At 32.4% G+C, this 19756-nt stretch overlaps 4 protein-coding genes and 1 long non-coding RNA gene across 9 annotated transcripts in view; 2 read left to right on the top strand and 3 right to left on the bottom strand.

Annotated features, from left to right (window-relative positions):
- The window catches only part of LOC102656585 (CD151 antigen), a 67155-nt gene extending 56397 nt beyond the window's left edge, over positions 1 to 10758 (top strand). For all 3 annotated transcript variants that reach the window (XM_016918098.2, XM_016918099.2, XM_016918100.2), the window contains 3 exons: positions 8105 to 8278; positions 8938 to 9099; positions 9230 to 10758. In XM_016918098.2, coding sequence (XP_016773587.1) covers positions 8105 to 8278; positions 8938 to 9099; positions 9230 to 9376 — 483 coding nt within the window. In that variant the 3' untranslated portion in view covers positions 9377 to 10758. The remainder of the gene's footprint in view (positions 1 to 8104; positions 8279 to 8937; positions 9100 to 9229) is intronic.
- On the bottom strand, positions 1634 to 8124 carry LOC107966112. The gene is made up of 2 exons (XR_001706548.2): positions 8004 to 8124; positions 1634 to 4717 (listed from the first exon to the last, which is right to left on the bottom strand). It is a non-coding gene; the product is annotated as an uncharacterized LOC107966112 (long non-coding RNA).
- Positions 10759 to 11602: 844 nt separating the features above from the next.
- On the bottom strand, positions 11603 to 14259 carry LOC100578170. 2 transcript variants are annotated; one of them, XM_006568879.3, is made up of 5 exons: positions 13533 to 14259; positions 13132 to 13466; positions 12945 to 13063; positions 12699 to 12879; positions 11603 to 12625 (listed from the first exon to the last, which is right to left on the bottom strand). In XM_006568879.3, the coding sequence occupies exons 1-5, from the start codon at positions 14014 to 14016 to the stop codon at positions 12446 to 12448; spliced, it is 1299 nt and encodes a 432-aa protein (XP_006568942.1). In that variant the 5' UTR covers positions 14017 to 14259; the 3' UTR covers positions 11603 to 12445. The 2 variants fall into 2 exon arrangements, with proteins under 2 accessions (XP_006568942.1, XP_003251286.1); XM_003251238.4 differs by having other exon boundaries at positions 13539 to 14257.
- A 136-nt stretch (positions 14260 to 14395) lies between these two features.
- LOC410816 (zinc transporter 9) lies at positions 14396 to 17708 on the bottom strand. 2 transcript variants are annotated; one of them, XM_394292.7, is made up of 11 exons: positions 17535 to 17708; positions 16847 to 17339; positions 16522 to 16708; positions 16346 to 16428; positions 15971 to 16094; positions 15731 to 15869; positions 15331 to 15654; positions 15036 to 15248; positions 14830 to 14964; positions 14656 to 14769; positions 14396 to 14567 (listed from the first exon to the last, which is right to left on the bottom strand). In XM_394292.7, exons 2-11 carry the CDS (start codon positions 17265 to 17267, stop codon positions 14523 to 14525), a joined length of 1785 nt encoding a protein of 594 aa, XP_394292.3. In that variant the 5' UTR covers positions 17268 to 17339; positions 17535 to 17708; the 3' UTR covers positions 14396 to 14522. The 2 variants fall into 2 exon arrangements, with proteins under 2 accessions (XP_394292.3, XP_026295073.1); XM_026439288.1 differs by lacking the exon at positions 17535 to 17708 and having other exon boundaries at positions 16821 to 16938.
- Positions 17709 to 18112: 404 nt separating this feature from the next.
- LOC725358 (protein YIPF1) lies at positions 18113 to 19756 on the top strand. Its single transcript, XM_001121218.5, has 4 exons — positions 18113 to 18484; positions 18636 to 19021; positions 19097 to 19277; positions 19347 to 19756. The coding sequence occupies exons 1-4, from the start codon at positions 18283 to 18285 to the stop codon at positions 19517 to 19519; spliced, it is 942 nt and encodes a 313-aa protein (XP_001121218.1). The 5' UTR covers positions 18113 to 18282; the 3' UTR covers positions 19520 to 19756.

Here is a 19756-nt window from a genome sequence, read left to right as displayed (position 1 = left end):
GAAAAGTTCGATTCAACGAACGAGTTAGAAATCGCGTCGAGAATTGATTAGTAAATATTTATATAATTAGTAGATAAATAAAAGTGTATAAAAATAATCAATAACAAAATATCAATATCAAATAGCTAATTCAAAATTTGTATTATGTATATTTGAAAAATGAATTTTTAATATTCGATATAATGAAACTGAAAGAGAAATTGAACCATAAATTCTGTCGTTAAAGCAAAAGAATGAGTTTAGATATTCAATTGTTTGTAAAATAGTAAACTCCTAAAAACTCCTAAATTTTAAATTTATTAGAAATTAAGTAATAATAATCCTGAAGAAACTAAATAAATGAATTTAATAATGGAATTTCTATTGGATTAAAAAATATAATATTTTTTGGTGGTCATATTATATCAATTTCAATATTTGGAGAAATTGGTGAATGAAAAAAAGTTCAAGAAAAAGAAATGAAAATTATTATTCTGAAATAATTCTGAAATAATGAATAGAATTATTTTAAATTTTAAAAAATTAATAATAAAAAAAAGTATGTATTCCTTGAAATGTTCTCGAATAATATCTCGAAATTATAATATTATAATTAATTATTAATACAATTAATAATGTTTAAAATTATAAATAAAGAAATTGATCTATAAATTCAAATTGCTGTTCTAATTAAGAAATTTATTAATCTAAATGATAAGATGATTGGTCAAGGACTATTTGTCACTATGTGGAATGGAAAAATATATATATATACATGTTTCAATTTTCAATTGAAGAATTACATTATTGTAATCCATTCACGATTTTAATGTCTCCTGCCTATTCAATTTAGAAACCGCATTAGAAATCGTCGCATCGATTCAGCCTTGAATCAACCTCATCCACGATAATTTACCGTAATTCCGAACTCCTCCTGTCAAAATTATCGCCAATTACCCGTCGAACAGCTATCATAATCGCGGCGAAACTCGCATTTCGATTGGACGATCATATCGGATTCCACCATATATCCCTAACGATTAAGAATATCGTTATTTCTCCAATAATAAACAAACACTGACAGAAATGTATATATTATGATACAAGATAGGTTAAATTAATCCATAAATATGAAATTAATTTTGATACAATTTTTGCAAATCAAATATGGCGGTAAAAAAAAATAGAAACTTTTTTTCATTCACCAATTTCTCCAAATATTGAAATTGATATATGACTACCAAAAAATATTATATTTTTTAATCCAATAGAAATTCCATTATTAAGTTCTCATTTATTTAGTTTCTTCAGGATTATTATTACTTAATTTCTAATAATTTCTACTTTACTATTCGATTCTTATCGCGTGAAACGATGTGGAGATATATACATATATATATACATATATATACAATAAATTATCGTGTGAATTTCTAATATTGAAATTAATCACTCAACTTCAACTTTAATTTAAAAAAAAAAACAAAAGACTTATCGATAATTTATTACATGATTTAAATTACATGTATATATATTGAAATTCAAATGTTTCTTAAAAAAATTTCACAGAATATTTCTCGAAATGTTGAACGATCGTTTGCCTATATTTTGTTCAACAAACAAACATTTGAAACAATTATTTTTTTATTCACACATTCGAAAATTTTGAATTTTCTCCATTCTTTGATCCACATTGTTGTCGATCCACTCTCTTATCTCCGAGCGTGATATCTTTCTCGCAAGATATCGTGGAGACCGATAATTAGAAAGCGAGCGCTCGGCTTAATTAACGAGGAGCCGTGGCGCTCAATTAGCATCCGAGTGATTCCGATTTCTTTCTTTCGTGAATGACGTGTCGTGACCGGGGGGAGGGGGTGAGATCGGTCGGTCGAGCAGGCCGAGACAGGTCTCGACGCCTGCGGACTGGTTTCGAACCAGTTCCACGCCGATCGGAGCGCGCTCCAGGCGAGACCGCATTGCTTGCCGAGTATCCGGCCGGCCGATCGCGCCACTTACGCTCCAATTTATGCCCGGACCGAGGCCTCGCCAAGAAAATCGCTCTCCTCGAGGGGCGAAGCCGAACCGATCTCCACCCGATTTCCATCCATCTCCACCTCTCTCTCCGCCAGTTCCTATCCTTGCTTCTTCGAATCTTCTTTTGATCCAAGTCTTCTCCCGCGAAATTTTTCCGCCAGTTCCTATCCTTGCTTCTTCGAATCTTCTTTCGATCCAAGTCTTCTTCCGCGAAATTTTTCCATGCCTTTGTTAGTGATATGGAAGGGGCAAAGGGAAAGGGGAGAAGCGACAATGATGGATAGCGGATATGGAAACTACGTTGGAGAGGTTAAAGCGAGTTGATTATCCAGTTTGGAAGCACTGGTTTTTGGAAGGGTAGAGGAAAGAAACAAGGTTTATGAGATTAAGAAATTTAGGAGGGAGATTGGTTAGATCAATGCTTAGATGTTGCTCTCTTCAGAAGCATTTGTAATTACATCTTTCTCGCTTTCTTCTTTCGAGAGGAAGGATAGTGGAATTACATGCTCGAATATTAGATCTTCGTAGAAAAAAGGTTGGAAATCACGCTTCCTTTTTCTTCTTCTTTATAAGAAAGATTGAGTTCGCTAATTTACGATCAATATTGAAATGACGGGAAAAAGTTGGATTCGGAAGAAGGAATAGGAAAGGAGGAGGAGGAGGAGGAGGCTCGTTAAAGTCGTGCGCGGGGCGAACGTAAAAGGAGATTCTCCAAGGATCATCGACGATATCTCCTTGTTAAAACGTGTCCACGTTGCGGGGTAACGAGCCGTCTCCCGTTATCGAATCTAGGGATAGTTGCTCGCTCCATTTACCCTCCCTATATCTTTGATTACGGTATGCACCGTATACGGCTGGAAAATATATGTATATATATATATCGAAGGGGGGCCCTTATTCGGCCCTTTTATATTTGTTCGCATGAAATACGCTCACCAACCGGATAAACGGTTACGCCGGGTTAACCAAGTCCGGCTACGGTGGCAGCGTTAGGAGACAAAGGGTATCCTTTCTTAGAATCGGGATACCTCATTATCGAGACGCGTACCCATTTCTTCCGACCATACCTCGTTTAATAATGTAACGGTGAATGGTTCGAAAGTGGATGAAAAATGATAGATAGAGATACTCTGGAATTCTCAAATTTTCAATCGAAATCTTTAACTTTTTGGGATATTAAGATACTTTCGAGGATATTGTCAAAATTAGGATACGTACTTATTTTTGGGCATGGTGATGGTAAAGTCGAAAATGGAAAAATGTTAAATGTAGTGACAAGATATTCTTTTTTTCTCAGTCGAAATCTATACTTTTTGGAAATATTTCCGAGGATACTATTTGTTAAAATCAGGATATTTATTTTTGATCATAGTTCGTATGTATGGTAAATTATTCGAAAGCTCGATCGAAATTTTTACCTTTTTGGGAATACTTTCGAGGATATTGTCAAAATTAGAATACCTATTTCTGATCATAAAGTCGATGGAAAAATGTTAAATGCATTGACAAGATATTCTTTTTTTCTCAATCGAAATCTATAATTTTTGGAAATATTTCCAAAGATTGCTTATCAAAATCAAGATACCTATTTCTGATCATAGTTCGTAGTTACAATATGTATTGTAAATTGTTTAAATTGTTGTAAATTTGGAAAGCTCAATCGAAATCCTTACTTTTTGGAAATACGAGGATATTGTCAAAATTAGGATAAATTATTTGAAGATCGACAAAAAATTTTAGATACTTCGACAAGATACCCTTTTTTCGAATTTTCAATTGAAATTTTTACTTTTCAAAAATTCATTTCCGGAGGATATTACTTGTTAAAGTCAGGATTCTTCGTTATCGAGATACGTGTCTATTTTTGATCATAGTTCGTATAATAATCGAATTATCTTTTATAATTTTTGAGAATATTTTCGAGAATATTACTTGTAACGGTAAATTGTTCGAAAGTTGATGGAAAAATGTTAAATACACCAATAAGATATTCTTTTTTCGAATTCTCAATCAAAATCTTTACTTTTTGAGAAGATCTTCGAGGATATTACTTGTCAAAATCAGGATACCTCATTATCGAAGCAATTACCATTTCTTCTGATCATAGTTTGTATAATAATGTAATTATTATTTGTAAATTATTCGAAAATCTATGAAAAATTTTAGATACACCAACAAGATATCCTTTTTTTTTTCGAATTCTCAATCTTTACTATTCAAAAACACTTTCGAGGGTATTGAAAATTAGGATACTCGAGGCACGTACTTCTGTTAATCATAAATTGTATAATAATGCAACGGTAGATGATGATAATATCCATTTTTAGAATCATACTTTTAGATCATAATTCATATATGGTTCGACAAATAGTTCGAAACTTGATATTAGACACCAAGAAAAATTTTCAATTCTTTCAGATCTCCTTCTTTCTTTCTTTTTGTCGAATTCTCGAGGATTCGGCCATTTCAAATTTAACCTTGCCTTAATTGCGCGCCGCTCTAGCTGAAGAAGCCATCCGACCGCCGCTCGAAATCTTCTCCAACAACGTACGAGGATTATTTCGTACCTCTCCTGGAGGACACTTGGACACGTTCGGATCTCTGTTTCTACTCGAGGACTTGTAAATCTTCTCGTTAGATCGTGTCCCCGATGGAGGAGATCCTCGAGAGAACCTTGAAAGCAGTGTCTTCCGGGGCAAAACGTCTGAAAAAGAAAAAAAAAAAAAAAAGAAAAACGAACAAAGGAACGGAAACAAAAAGTTCCAATTTCTCGTTTCGCTAGACTGGCGACGAATTCTTCCGTTCGAGTCAAACCATCGTAAAAAAAAGAGAAAAAAAAGTGACGATATCGATGCTCGTTTCCTTTTTCCGGTTCTCATTTCTCGCGAATTATTTCCATGAATTTTTCCATTTTATCGTCCCGTTTTATCATCATTACCTCGCGATATTAACGCGAATCAAAGAGAGAAAGCTGTTACATCAATGGCGCGACTAAAATCGGATCGTCGATTCCGCTCCATTGGAAAAAAAAACCTCGATTTCCGATTCATTCACTCCATTTTTCCTCTCTATTTTCCCTGCTTCGCTTGGATTCGACACAGAGTTTAATCCAATCGCTCAACAAGCGTGGACGTGGTTTTGAATATCACCGGTAATCGAATTTTAGAATATTTTAGAATATTCTTTTTGTTCCTCTCCTTAGAAAATTAGAAAAAAAAAATTACTCTTCCCGAAATTTTTTTTTATTGTTATTCGACGAGAGATTTTCCTCGGAGAAGAGTCGAATCGAGGATCGATCACGCGAAAGGTTGTTTCGGCCAACCTTTTGCCTCTCCTTTCTCTCTCTCTCCCTCCTCCCTTTCACCACCTGCGCGCACGATGCCACGAGCGAATCGTCTCATTAGCCGAGCCCATATACGGCCGGTCAATTAAAATTTTTACCGGCTAGCTAAAATCCCGATAACGAACCGTGTTCTCTCCCTCCCGTATTTTTAAGGAGAGTAGCTGCGAGAAATTAGAAATAATCGAATTTTTATTCCAATCATTAAATTGTAAATTGTTCCTAAAATTATTTACAAAAAGATTGCTTCATCTTTCGATCTCGATCGAAGATGATTTTACTACTTGGTCATTTTTTTTCATTAAAAAGTTGTTAACTTGAAATAACTTTTCTTCAGGTTTCTAAAATTATCGATAGTTAAACATTGTTCACTATTTTTGTTTCAGAAATTGAGATCGAATTAATCGATTAAAAAAATTTAATCCAATTTCCAGTTTCACAATTTATGAATTCGAATTAGTCTCCATAGATAATAATTCCTCCCTTAAACATTTACCCTAAAATAATTGCGAGTGATCGACAGATACGTCTGATTGCGAAATTTTTCCCACCGAATCTCTCTCTCTCGAGAGAGTTTTTTTTTCGACGTTGTTTTCGTTTTCGTCGCTTTCATAGCGCGCGTCACTTTCAAATGGAATCGACGCGAGCACCTTTCCTGCCTCCCCTCCCCCGAGATCGATTTATTTGCATTGTCCCCGGATATCGGCGGTGATTGCCGCGACCGCGGTCACTGTTTCATGATCGACCGCTTCCATCCAATTCTAAACTGTCAATTGCCGTCCCGTGTTCCGATCCCGCGGCCACTGTAACGTACTTACACGTCCCACCCAATGTACATTGAATTTAAATCGAGCCACGTGCGCGTCAACGTGTAATCCCATCCGTTTAATCAGTTTCTTCGAATCCAATTCTCTTCCGCGAAATTTCATCGCTCTTTCTCCTTCTTTCCACGTCGATTTCTTTTCCTTCTTCCTTTAATCGAATATAGATATATATAGAAAAGGAGATATATGGTTGCGAAATTTTTGACGAAGTATTGTTCCTCGTTGTTCGACTTGGATGGAAACTTTTCGTCGATCGTCGACCGTGGCTAGTTCTGGTTTGAATATTCATGCGGATAGGTCGACGGCGCGACGAGGATTTATATTCATGAAAATTCTAAAACGCTTCGCGCAGCGTTTCGCGGCGTCCACGGCAGACGCTGTGAAGAAAAAGTTTTAGTTACGAAGATTTAGATTCCAAGATGGTATTCTATAGTGATTCCATTTCTCGATCTCTTTCGAGAAGGATTCGAATTTGATATCGAATTTGTTCGATAAGTCAAGGAGTTGATCGTACATTCGGAATTTTGAGGAAACTATTATCAGATACGAATTACGAATCCATTTTTTAACAAAGATTACCAAAGAATCGAATTTGACGATAATTCGAAAAATGGCAAATTGACTATATAATTCGAAAATTTGAGAAAATTACACCGAATAATCTATAATCGAAAATCCAAATAAGAAAGATAATAAAAATGAAATAATTTGAAAATTTGAAGGAACGATAAACAAATTATTACTCAGGTATCCCATGGGTTTATTTGTCTAAAAATTAGGGGAAGCTCGATTTATTGGTCGCGTGTTAGCAGGTTGTTGACAAGCTTGGCATAACTCATCGCGGCGGACGACGGAAAGAAAACAGGTTGGCGAACACGTTCTCAACTCGGAGCCCGGCTCGAATAATCGTGCACGATTATTAATCGACTTGTTCCAAGAACTAGACGCTTGAAAACTTCCTTTTTTTCTTATCTAATCCTTCCGCGACATCTTTCACCATTATTCCTCTACTTTTTCCCCCCGTAATTTAAAGAAAAATGCGGAGGAATCTCTTAAGAGCGAAAGAAAACGCATTTACGCAATTGAATCCAATTCTCCAGTTGATCATCCGGTAATTTTCTATTTCACGATCGAAATATTCTCGTTCCCATGACACGTGTCTTTTTATCACACGTGAACACGTACGAGCGAGCGGAGCATCGAAGAAGAAACGCCTCGATCGGTGTGAGTGATTCACGTTCGACGGGTATCGAGGGAACCGATCTGTAGGATGCAGGACAAAAGTCGAGACTACCGTGCGCAGGATTTACGCCTTTCCCTCGGCGAGCATTAACCGCGATTTTCCGCTTTTGGAGAGACGCGGAAGTCGTTAGGGGACGGACGGACGATCGTGGATATCGTAGGTGGAAAGAGGAGGACACGAATCTCAATGCCCGCTCTTCGATCCGTTTCGTTAATCAACCTGAAAATGGCCGCGTTCCGCGAAACGAATCCGAGAGAGAAAGTTGACAGTATTCGTTTAACATTCGTACGCATCGAACGAAACCTTATATTATCGTCGTTAAATCCATACGAATTCCAATGATTCAGACTTTTATTTTTAAACAAAAGAAAAGCGCGTGATATGTGAGAAGAAACCTTTTAATTTCGAAAGACATTTATAGGCAATCGATCGATTATTTATAATTCAAAATGTAATAATAATCGAAAACAATTGTGATCGCCAAACAAGCAAAGTTTACACGAAAAGCGGATCAATTATAACTAAACGAACTAAATGTTATTCGAGCGTTTTAATAAAGTAATTTGCTTAAAAGTAACTTTACTTTTCCATCGTATCTCGGAAACAGTTCATATATTCGTTTTCATTCTCGACGGATCGATCAATCAATTTCCTTCTAATCCACGTTTCTCCCCTTCTGCACAGTACGTGTTCGTGGTGATGCTGGTGTTCGTGCTGGAGGCGGGTGTCGGTGCCCTGGCGCGTCTCTACGAGGAACAAGTCGGTCCTGAATTGAAGATGAACCTTAATCGCACCTTCCTCGAGAACTACGCCGTGAGGCGCAGGGAAACTTCGGCGATCGACCAGATGCAGATAGAGGTGAGTAGCAGAGCTAGTCTACAGAAATCGAAACAATCGAAATCGTCCAATTTCTTAAATTCACATCTTCCCTTTATGTTTATCTTTATATTTATCCGCAAAACAAAAATTGCGAAACGTAATTCTTAAAGTTTCTTCTTCGTATTCCCTCGATATCCTTCTCTTTAGAAACGAAACGTTTCAGGATATATCACTGTTTACAAGTTCACCGGAGAGACCGTGTTTATGTTTTTTACGCCTCTTTCCTTCCTCTCTCTCTATCTTTCTCTTTCTATCTCTTAACCGCAACCGAGAACGTCGTTAAGTTCGGTCGTGCGCGGGTTTGGCCTTACATGGCCACGATATCGCCTAACCTATTTTTCTCTCTACGTAGGCCACCACTCCTGTTACTTGTCCGCTTTACAAAGGCAAATCATCGTTATCGCGGCGGAACGGTTCGTCCTTTGCGAATCGATCCGCGGACTGAAGAACCGTGGCTCCTTTCATCCGTCCATTTTTCTCCCCTCTTTTTCTCAACTCTCCTCCTCCTTCCTCCCTCTGTCCCTATCCCCTCCTTCCTGCGCGAGAAAGAATTCCTCGACGTTTCCTCTCTCTCTCTCTCGCAACGGTAGGAAAAACGGTAGGGCGTTATTTTATTCGGTGAATGTGTTTTTTCACAGTTCAAATGCTGCGGTGCCCTGAGATTCGAGGACTGGGTTGTGAGCGAGTGGCACAAGGACGAGAATGTGCTGAAGAACGGGAGCCTCGTGCCGGATAGCTGTTGCAAGACACCGACCCTACTCTGCGGAAGGAGGGATCATCCGTCTAACATCCATTACACGGTATCGATCGACTCTCAACCCGCCAATATCTTTGCCAATATTATCATTACGTTATTAGATTTGAAAAGCTCGTATAATGAAATCGATCCGCAATATATGAATAAAGTTTCAATTCGATCCATCGTTTCAGGGTTGTATCTACAAGTTTCTCGAGACGACCAAGGATCACTTGATCATCCTCGGGGCTGTTGGCCTGGGATTGTCGGTCCTCGAGCTGTTCGGCATCGTGCTCGGCTCGTGCCTCTACATAAAGCTGAGGCACGACTTCGACGACTGAGAATTGCTGCAAACACTGGAGAGCAACAATAACGGCCGTTCCTGGTGCAGATACATGCAGAACGGCGCGGGAGCCGTTTGATCGTTGGGCTGGAAGGAAAGGAAGAGGGGAGGGGAGGAGGGGAGATAGCCGTCGGGAAGGAGAGGGAGGAATCCTTCTTCGCCGTTTCTTCTTTTTTTTCACGTTGAATTTCCCTCCACCAGAGGGGCTCGTGGAATTTCTATCCTTTTCCTGGAGGACGACTGCAAAGAAAGAGGGAGGAGGAGAGTAGAAAAAGAGGGAAAATGAAGGGAAAACGGTGTGACATATGATATTCCTTAGATCCCACAGGAATCTTTAAAGTCAGACTCCTTTTCTCTTCTTTCTTTTTTTTTTATATATATATATATAATATAACGCGAGATTCGAGACAAAAAAAAGCGGATGCAAATCGCAGGATGAATTATATTCGATTTAACCCGGGTCACCGATTTCTCCTCCTCTGTCTGGATGATAAATCTACTGATGGTTAATTCTACTGCCCGGCATAACTATCCTCCTGCTCCCCCTCGTGCTCTTATCACACCCATGACAATTTTATAGAGAATATTTTAACGAAACATTTCCACCCTTCGAACTTGTTGTTATTCGTATTTTCGTAAAGGGGATCGCGCGCTCTAATCCAAAGTTTTTGTACGCCGTTCTCTGCTTTCTCTCGTGGGGAGGGAAACGGAGAGAGGGGCATTCCTGTTTTTATACACGGGACGACATCGATCACGATGCCAGCGGTTTATACTCGCGGCTAGTGATCTGTTCGATTACGAATCGAACGTATCGTCGATTCCATTGTCGGCAACGTTCTTCCGCTCGTACAAATCACGCTGTCTCGTCGAATACTGCCGTAACGAATCCGCACAAACGTTTCTAAAGGTATATATATATATAAATACACACAGATTACACGATTACACGAGGAGCGAGTTTAGCGTTCTTTAGCTAGTAAAAAAAAAAAAAAAAAGTCACGACGACGTGTTCCAATGGTCGCGATCGAAACTGTTCTTTGGGTCCAAACGGTCCCCATTTGTCGATCAAACGGACCATTTTATCGTCCTGCTTTTTAATCGAATAAAAAATAAATAAAAAAAAAATATCCGAGAAAAGAGAGATCCGATTGTTCGAGCGATAGCGAAACGATCGTCCTTCTATTCCGTTAAATAAAGTCGACCACCACTCGCGTTCTCGAAGTTTTCTTGTTCTCTGTAAAAAGAGAATTTTTTATTCGATCTATTGAAACGAATCTAACGGATTTAATATATTTATCGAAAAGAGTCGAGGACGTGTATCGATGTGTTTTTTAAATAAAAAGAAAAGAAAAAAAAAAAAAAGGGAACGACGATGGTTTTCATCAGAATCGAGACCTCGAATAGAACTGTAAACAGTGCCTTGACAAAGTTAGCGTTAAGTTGAGATAATATTTTAAATTATCGCCGATTGTAAATTCGTGCAGAGAAAATTGATAACGATGTAAATGTACGTACAGTATTTATTCGTATATGATATATATATTATATAATAATATAATATATATATAGTATATATATATTTATCTGTTGCTTCGCAGATCAATAAAAGCCTTCGCACATTATTTATAGCAAAGTTTGTCGTACAACGAGAGCACTTATTGCATCGACGATTACGCGCAAGAATGTTCTTTCCTTGTTTTAAGGAAACGCATTCGACGTATGTTATTAACGTTAATCTCCTTTTAATGGGACAATTTGATGCATCCTCTCGTTTCTTATTGTTATTTTATTTGAAAACCTTGAAAATTTCTTTACGTAATCGTCGACTCAACTTGGTGCCGCGCTCAAGACAAAGTCTAAGAAGATATTTTATTATTACAACACGATCGCGCCATATGTTATTTTATTTTTAATGTTATTTTATCCTTTATTGGTATTTTATTACATATATGTGTATCATCTGTTAGAATTTAGAACTTTATAAATATTGTACATATCAAACCCTATTCTGTTACGAATAAATATTGAAATTGTACGAATCGCATTTTCTTTAAAATATTTCTGATATATAGTTTAAAAAAAACATAACTTATTAAAGATGAAACTTTTACTTCAATATAAAAAGAAACACGCCTTCTCAAAAAAAAGTGCAATTTTTTAATCTTTATTTAATTGTGTGTTTTATAATCGTAAGATATAAATACATTATTCTTATTGTTATTATAATAAATAGAATGATAATATAGATGAGATACGAGGATATATCTAACAATAAATAGAATTTCATATCCTATGTTCTGAAATGCTGATCAAAACATTTTACATGTTAGAGAAGTTAAGAATTATATACAATTCTATCAGAAAAATGGTAAAGTAATGGTAAAGTATTCTATATATTTTAAAAATAATTTCTTTAACATCTTTTCATAAATATTTTTATACAATATATGGGATTGTATTCATTTTTTGTTATATGATAAACAGACAGTTGAATTATTCATGAATTTAAAATTACGCCAATTCGATTGTTAATCAGATATTGAAGAGATCTTTTGAACACATAAATGCGCAACAAATACGCAAATACAACAGCAAAAAAAAATAAAAATAAAAAAAAGATAGAAAATAAAAATATATAGGAATCAACGTCATTTTCAGAGTCCTGTAAATAAAACTAATTAATCAAGGATAGAAAATAGCAGAAGAAAAATAGAAATAGAGTAAGAATTATTCGTCATTTTTTAAATATTAAAAATATCTTTTCAAAAAATATTTCTAAAAATATTTCTAGAATTTCTAGAAGAGGCATCGATTTTCAACTTTGTACTATCTTATCCTCCTTTTGAAGAAATGTTTTTGATACTCAAAAGATGGCGTCGATGATCAATTCTTATTCTATATCTATCTTTTTATCATTGTTTGCTATTATTTATTATTTGCACTACTCTGATGATAATGCTGATTTCCATAGTTTTACTTTATCTCTATCTTTATTCTATTATTTGTTATCCTTATGCCATATGATGATAATATAAATTAAGTTATCTATTCTAAAGAAATTGATTTGTTATCCAGAGGTCTCAATATCATTTGCATATTTTTTCATTGATTGTAGATATATTAAAAATGAATCGTCCCTGGTACCAAGAGCAACAAATAACCATGCAAACATTGCAAGTACGTCTTTCGAGATGGATATCTTTTGCCAATTATTCAATTCGTCCAGAAGAGATTGAATATTAGTGACCTAAAATATATTTAATATAGAATATAGAAAAAAATATTTTGCTTTAAAATCAAATGCATTATTTTTTATTTACGTTTTGCATAGAAATGTTGTTGGAATTGTAATAATGGATTAAACTTAATTTATTGTCAATCTTTGCACAAACTTGATGAAGGCAAAAAATGGTCAGATACAAAGGAACTGCGATTATTGCTTTATTATAGTCGAAATAAAGCTCACGTAGATGCTCTATATCGAATCGTGCCAAATCAAATCTAAAAAATACAATCTTATTTAAAAATTTAAAGAGTAATTAGTTTTTTTAATAGATTAAATTTACTTATCAAATGTTGCCACAATGGATAAAGCGATAAGAATTGAGAAATTATTTGTGTAAATTTCGGAATATCTTGAATATTTTACAATAAATTCCATGGAATTACTAAAAACTGTGCATAACTGAAAAAAAATTAAAATAAAAGATTAAAACACAATTACAAGAATTTTTTTACATCAAGAAAACGTACCGTTATAAAATGCATTAATGCTGTACCAGCTAAAAGACCTTGACATAAAAGACCTGCTCTTTTCCAAAATTGTTGAACAGTAATAGCTATTTTTATAGGTGGAGAACTTTGATTATCAATAGTATCACTAGCATCTTTTTCGATATTTTTAATATTAGAAGAATTCTTGGAAAGATCTTTTGATGGATTCATTTTCATAGTAGTGAAACCACCTCTATACTGTACATAAACTTTATCTGTATTTAATACAGGAAATGACGCTTGCTCTTCATATGTATTTTGTGTATTTTCTTGCGATCTTCTTAAGATTTCTGTAATCGGCAATTCATTATCTCCTAAAATAAAACAAAAATAAATTTATATTCAATATTTTAATTTTTTATTAAAATCATTCAACTTACTTTTACCTGTAAAATTATGTTTTTTTCTTTTCGATTTCTCCAAATTACTTTCACTATAATTTTTATCCGAGGACTCCGAATCAAACTCCTTTTGTTCCTTTTCCCCAAAATCCTCAGAATATTCATGTTTTCGTTTATCACGTCGATTGTGTTCTTCTTTTTGCTTTTCAATAACTCTTTCATGGTTGTCCTGTTTTCTTCGACCAACATGTTTTCTATGTTTCTGAAATCTTTCTAATTTTTTTTTGTTAGAAGATGCTTTTTCGATATCTTCAAATTTTTCTTGTCCTCTTCGAGACTTTTTGTTTTCTTCTAAATTTTTCCATCTAGTTTTAAGGGGTGTGCTAGTATTTTGGAGATACGGTGAATACCGAGTGCTATCGGTAGGTGACGAAGACTCCTCCTCGGTACTGCTTGATTCGTTCCTGCGTGGAATTTCCGAGATATTCCATCGTTTTGGAATTCTTTCGGTTGATCGACTCATTCTACCGACTTTTCATTCGATTTGAATCTTATTATATCGTAATTAGAACACATATTTAAATATATTCGTCTCACTAGAAACAGTTTAATAACTAGCGTATTCCTTCGTAATTCCTCCAAAATAAGGAAAGTAACCATAGTAACGGTTTGTTGTCGATACGTTATAAGTGCTTGGAGAAAATCGATAATTAAGGACATTAATTTTTTTTTACAATAATTGTGACAAATCTAAAGATAAATTAAAATATGAAGTATATATTATAGTATATAATATATATATTATATAGCCTTGTACCGAATATATATATATATATATATATATAAGAAATTCAAATTTATTTAGCTTTTTTTTTTGTATATAAAGAAAAATAAGCATACTATCTATATAAATATTATGTAAATACAACAAAGTAAATACGATACATTGCGCAAATTTTATGAAACATTATTTACATTAAAGTTTACGTTTAATTTATTATATAATTCTGTTTTATTGTGTAGAAACATTTACAAAATTTCCAAGTCGCAATGTCGAATCTCTGGATGTTTTTTCTAGAAATAAAAAAAAATATATTAAAGAATAAGAATAAATTGTATATCAAGAAATTAAAAATTGATATATAAAATTTTCTTAAGATACCTTCAAATTCAATTCCATTCTATCTATTTCTCCACCAAGCATATCTACAATAGCTTCTCCATGTTTTAACATAAATGCTTCCAATTCTTTTATATCTGTCATACCTGTTACTTCCTAGAGGATAGAATAAAATTTTAAAATTAATATAATATTTCCTGAATGTAAAACTATTACCTTTAACATTACGACGAGATCATGTTTCTCTAAATAAGATCGTGTTAATTCTCTTCCATCAAAGTCTAATTCAGCCTTATATCGAACTAAATTATTACCCATATCGATACCCTTAACATCATAAATTGCTCGAACCTGATAAATAATTGATTTAAATAAAACTATTCAAAATTATAATTAATAAAATACAAAGATAAAAATATTACCATTATATCCGATTCCAATTCCGCGTTAATCTTGTCAAGATCTTCTTGAGATATACTTCTTCCAATTAAAGCAGCAGCATTTGTATGTATTATAAATCCAGCTACTGCACCAAGTAGACAACCAACCAAAAGAGATCCAATTGCGTCAAACATTGGATTTTCTAAAAAAGAAGTTAAACCCATGCAGGCAGCTGCGCATACAAGACCAACAACCTGTAAATTTTAAAAATATATTTTATGTTCAATTATATTTAATTCTATTCTCTCTCTTTTCTTTTTTTTTTATTTTAAATACCGCTGCTAAATCTTCCGTGAGAACAACATTCACAGATGGATCTTGTCCTGCTAATACATATTCTTTAAATGTTTGTCGTTTTTCTTCCGCTCCTCTTTTTATTGATTGTATTGCTACTAATAGAGTTGCTCCTTCTGATACTAAAGAACCAAATATTATAAAATATGCCCAATAAAAGGATTCTATTGCCGCAGGATAAAAGAGGCCATGGATTCCATGATAAATAGATAGACCAGTTCCAACACAAAAGATACCAACACCAGATATTAAAGAAGATACATATCTCATATTTGTATAACCATATGGATGATCAGGGTTAGGAGTCTAAAAAAAAAAATATTTCGAACGAATATAATTATTTATATATGTACATATTTAATTTCATATGATATGTACATACTTGTACTGATTTATGAATACCATATGCTAATATTAACTGATTACATGTATCTGCAGCAGAATGTACACATTCTGAAAACATACTGTGCGAACCAGTGTACAACCAAGCACACAGTTTAAATAAAAAATTACAACCATTTCTAAAAAAAAACGTATTAAGTATTATAAACGTAACGATTAATTTAGTAAGCTAACAGAAGAAAAGAAATATTTTCAAATACAAATGAAGAATAGTACTTACATGGCAATAGCAGTTAAAACCACTTTACCAGATCTTCCAAGAAGGCCTTCCTGTTCAAAAATTTGGGTTTTACTACCCATTTCTCGTCTATAATCTCTTAATCTTCGTTTGACAGTAAATATATCTATGAAATGATAAAATATTTAAATTAAAAGATCAGTTAATGCATGAAAAGAATGATGATAAAATAAATGAAAATAAATCTGTAAAAGGGATAAAGATTTATCAAAATGAAATAAAGCTTTAATTATTCAAATAACATATCAATCTATCTATTTATAAAGATTTAATCTTAAACATACATAGAAATATATATACAAAAATTTGAATTTTATTATATTATATAGTAAAAAAAAAAAAGAATTTTATACTTACTTTGCTGATAGGCTTTTCGTTCAAGTTCTTTTTTAAGAAGTTCTTTTTCTAAAATTTCTCGTGATCCCCAAACTTCTATTGCTCTGAAAGTAATTATAGAATCTTAAATGTTATTGTGTAATTTTTATTACAAGAATGATTATTTCATTATATTTCACTTAAAACATATATCTTACTTAGCTTCTACATCTTTTCTCCAATAGACAGTAATTGGAGGTTCAAATTCATAAGGTGATCTTCTTTTTGTCTTTGGTAGATTTTCAAGATCAGATGGTTTCAATAAAAAATCAGACATTGCTCTAACTGGTGTAATAAAATTACGTTCTAAAGATGATACTTTTTTATCCATCTTTTTCTTTTTACCTACAAATAAATATGTGATATTATACATATAAATATAAATAATAGCAAAAATAAAAACATATAATGATTTTTAAAAAAATTTAAAAATCAATAAAAAAAGTTTTTACTATACTTTTTTGACTATATTTCCTTCTGTACCTTCTATCTTCAAATTTTGTTGGCCTTCTTTAGCTTCATCAGGTTTTACATCTAATTTTCTTTCTTTCAATTGTCCCAAATTCTCTTCTTTTAATTCTATTATTGTTTGTTGTACATTATTTTCTGATTGTTTATTTATCTTTCCTATATCTTCTTTTTGTACTTTTGCTATGACAGATATTGGCTTGGACATTGTAAAAAAAATCCACCTCCATTTTTGTGAATGTTCTCTTCTTTTTATATTAAAAATCTTTTGAGGATTTGCAATTCTATGCAATTTACCTCCTATATTATAATTATATGTTATCAAAGTACTAGTATGTCTTTTTGCATATCCCACTTGAAACATATATAAATACTCTTTATTATAATAATTAATATGTTGAAGAAATTTCAAAAGATTAGGAGCTCGTTGTATCATGTTTTTAATACTTGATTGCTGCCAAATATTCCAGAAGAACACAATCTTATAAAAAAATATGAACTATCTAACCTATTCAAAAATGAATTATATTTAAATATATTTATTAGTAATTATTTTTTTTATTTAAATATTTTGTAAATATATATAATAAAATTCTTCTTTATTAATTATTAAAAAATAAAAATAAAATAATTAAAATTTAAATAATCTTAAAATAGTTAAAAATGATTAAAAAATAAAACATATTTTGAAATATTTCTTTACCTTCGTACATTATCTTATTTTATACAATAAAATACATTGTTGATAATGTTATTAAAAAAATACTGTTCAGTGTCAAATTGATATTAAAAAAAAACGGTTCGATAAAAATCCCTCAAACTGTCATAAAGCTAATCAGCTACTGTCCAATATATCAGCACCAATATGGATAAAGCATCGATTCAATTCAAAAAAATTTATTAACAAAAATTTATTTTTTACATACTTAATTATTATTATAATTATTATTAATTAATTTATTCGATTATTTTTATATATGATTGCATTAATTATATTAAAAATAAAATTTAATACGAAGTAGAAGAATATATCTTAAAATAAACATATCAAGGATATTAATCACTTTATTAATTTATTCACAATTGTTTTAATAATAGAAAGTTAATTTTATACTTTATCTTTATTTATATAGGATTGAAAAATATAACAAGATTTGTTTTGTATATATATTATCTATATATATATATATTGTCTATGCAAGACAACACAGTTCTAAATATATAAGTTTACTGATACGTATAATAAATGTATATATATGTATATATTTTTTTTATTTTTATATCCGTTAATTTATCAAAAATGAATATAAAAAAATATATCAATAAATATTAATTAATATTTAATTTCGATTGGTTGATTATATGTTGCGTATACGTATATATCTTTTTTACAATATGTATGCTGCGCCCTTGTCAAACGAATAGGAAAAAACAATACAAAATAAATAGCTATGGATGGAAATCAATCAAAAGCAAGTGATTCACAGTTTATTTCATTTCAAGACTTTCCTTCAATAAATCATGAAGGAAACATTACTCAAGCACAATTGGATATTAACACAACCACTCATCAAGGTTTTAATAACCTCTCAAGTGACACTTCAGGCATTGGTATTATCGAAGATCTTCAGGGAATGCCTGATAAAGATGAAGGTTTATGCTTTTAAAATCTTTCATTTAATTTTAGATAATTTTACGAATTTAATTCGTATTTCCATGATAGATATTTTATAATTTAAAATACTCTGTCGATATTAGATGTCTGATTAGACATATTTTTAAAATTTTATTTTTTCTTTTCTAGCCAACTCATCACGCAATTTTTGGACAATAGAGTATTATCAAAAGTTCTTTAATGTAAAGACAAATGATGTTGTAGAAAGAATTAAAAGATCTATGTTTCCACATGGTAGTGAAAATTATTTGATATCCCATATTAGACCAAATCCAGATCTTTATGGCCCCTTTTGGATTTGTGTTACATTAATATTTTCTATTGCCATTAGTGGAAATCTGGCTGATTATTTACAAACAGCTAATTCGAGTAAATATCATTGGAGGTATGAATTTCATATTGTATCTTATGCTGCAACCTGTATATTTTTATACGCATGGTTATTACCACTTACTTTGTGGGGAGCTCTAAAATGGACTACAAACACAAGAGATACAGAGGAGGAATTAATTGAGGTTTGATATTGTCTATTTATTTATTTTTTTTTTTAAGTATATAATAATTTTCAAAGAAATATTCTTTTATTTTAGTCTTATGCAACTCCTGGTCTTCTAGAACTTATATGCCTTTACGGTTATTCTTTGGCTATTTATATTCCTGTAGCTTTTTTTTGGACAATTCAAATTGAATGGTTGCAGTGGAGTTTAGTCGTAGTAGCAACTTTTTTATCTGGAGGGGTATTACTAAGGTCTTTGTTGCCTTTAATAACAGGTATTATATTATAAATACAACAATTCCTAAAACAATGAGAATAAATTGATAGAATACATTAATTTTCAGGCAGGTATAGGATAATGTATATTGTAATAATTCTTGGTATGCATCTTCTATTGGCAATAGGATTTATGCGATACTTTTTTCATATACCATCAAAGACTTTAATTATGGAACATATAACGCAAACGCAAACAGAAATTATAGGAAATCAAGGTGCAAATAATCATTCTGGCTAATTATATTTCAATTTATTATACGTCAACAATGGTGGATTTGAAAGCATCTATATTTTATAATAAGTTGCCGATATATTGGCAAGCACATTTATTCCAATAAATACCGACTGATAAAACCGAATGATAAAATCGCACATATTCGTTGAAAGTTAATTCCGTTTCGTGCAGATGTAGATGTAGTATTTATACTATACCTGTGAGCAAAAAAATAAATGAAAGTAACTAAAATTTGTCACA

This window comes from Apis mellifera, linkage group LG2 (assembly GCF_003254395.2).
Source record: "Apis mellifera strain DH4 linkage group LG2, Amel_HAv3.1, whole genome shotgun sequence".
NCBI lineage: Eukaryota > Metazoa > Arthropoda > Insecta > Hymenoptera > Apidae > Apis > Apis mellifera.
This window is presented reverse-complemented; position numbering and strand designations above follow the sequence as displayed.

What these genes read in the sequence shown, in the direction of transcription:
- LOC100578170 (XM_006568879.3), bottom strand. Translation starts at nt 14,016, where the DNA reads ATGAGTCGATCAACCGAAAGAATTCCAAAACGATGGAATATCTCGGAA. An exon ending in ACATAATTTTACAGGTAAAA is followed by an intron (nt 13,467 to 13,532) that starts GTAAGTTGAATG and finishes GTTTTATTTTAG; the next exon opens with GAGATAATGAATTGCCGATT. An exon ending in ACAACATTTCTATGCAAAAC is followed by an intron (nt 12,626 to 12,698) that starts GTAAATAAAAAA and finishes AATATATTTTAG; the next exon opens with GTCACTAATATTCAATCTCT.
- LOC725358 (XM_001121218.5), top strand. Translation starts at nt 18,283, where the DNA reads ATGGATGGAAATCAATCAAAAGCAAGTGATTCACAGTTTATTTCATTT. An exon ending in CAGAGGAGGAATTAATTGAG is followed by an intron (nt 19,022 to 19,096) that starts GTTTGATATTGT and finishes CTTTTATTTTAG; the next exon opens with TCTTATGCAACTCCTGGTCT. An exon ending in TTTGTTGCCTTTAATAACAG is followed by an intron (nt 19,278 to 19,346) that starts GTATTATATTAT and finishes ATTAATTTTCAG; the next exon opens with GCAGGTATAGGATAATGTAT.
- LOC410816 (XM_394292.7), bottom strand. Translation starts at nt 17,267, where the DNA reads ATGATACAACGAGCTCCTAATCTTTTGAAATTTCTTCAACATATTAAT. An exon ending in AGAAAAGATGTAGAAGCTAA is followed by an intron (nt 16,429 to 16,521) that starts GTAAGATATATG and finishes AATTACTTTCAG; the next exon opens with AGCAATAGAAGTTTGGGGAT. An exon ending in ATCTCGTCGTAATGTTAAAG is followed by an intron (nt 14,770 to 14,829) that starts GTAATAGTTTTA and finishes TCTATCCTCTAG; the next exon opens with GAAGTAACAGGTATGACAGA.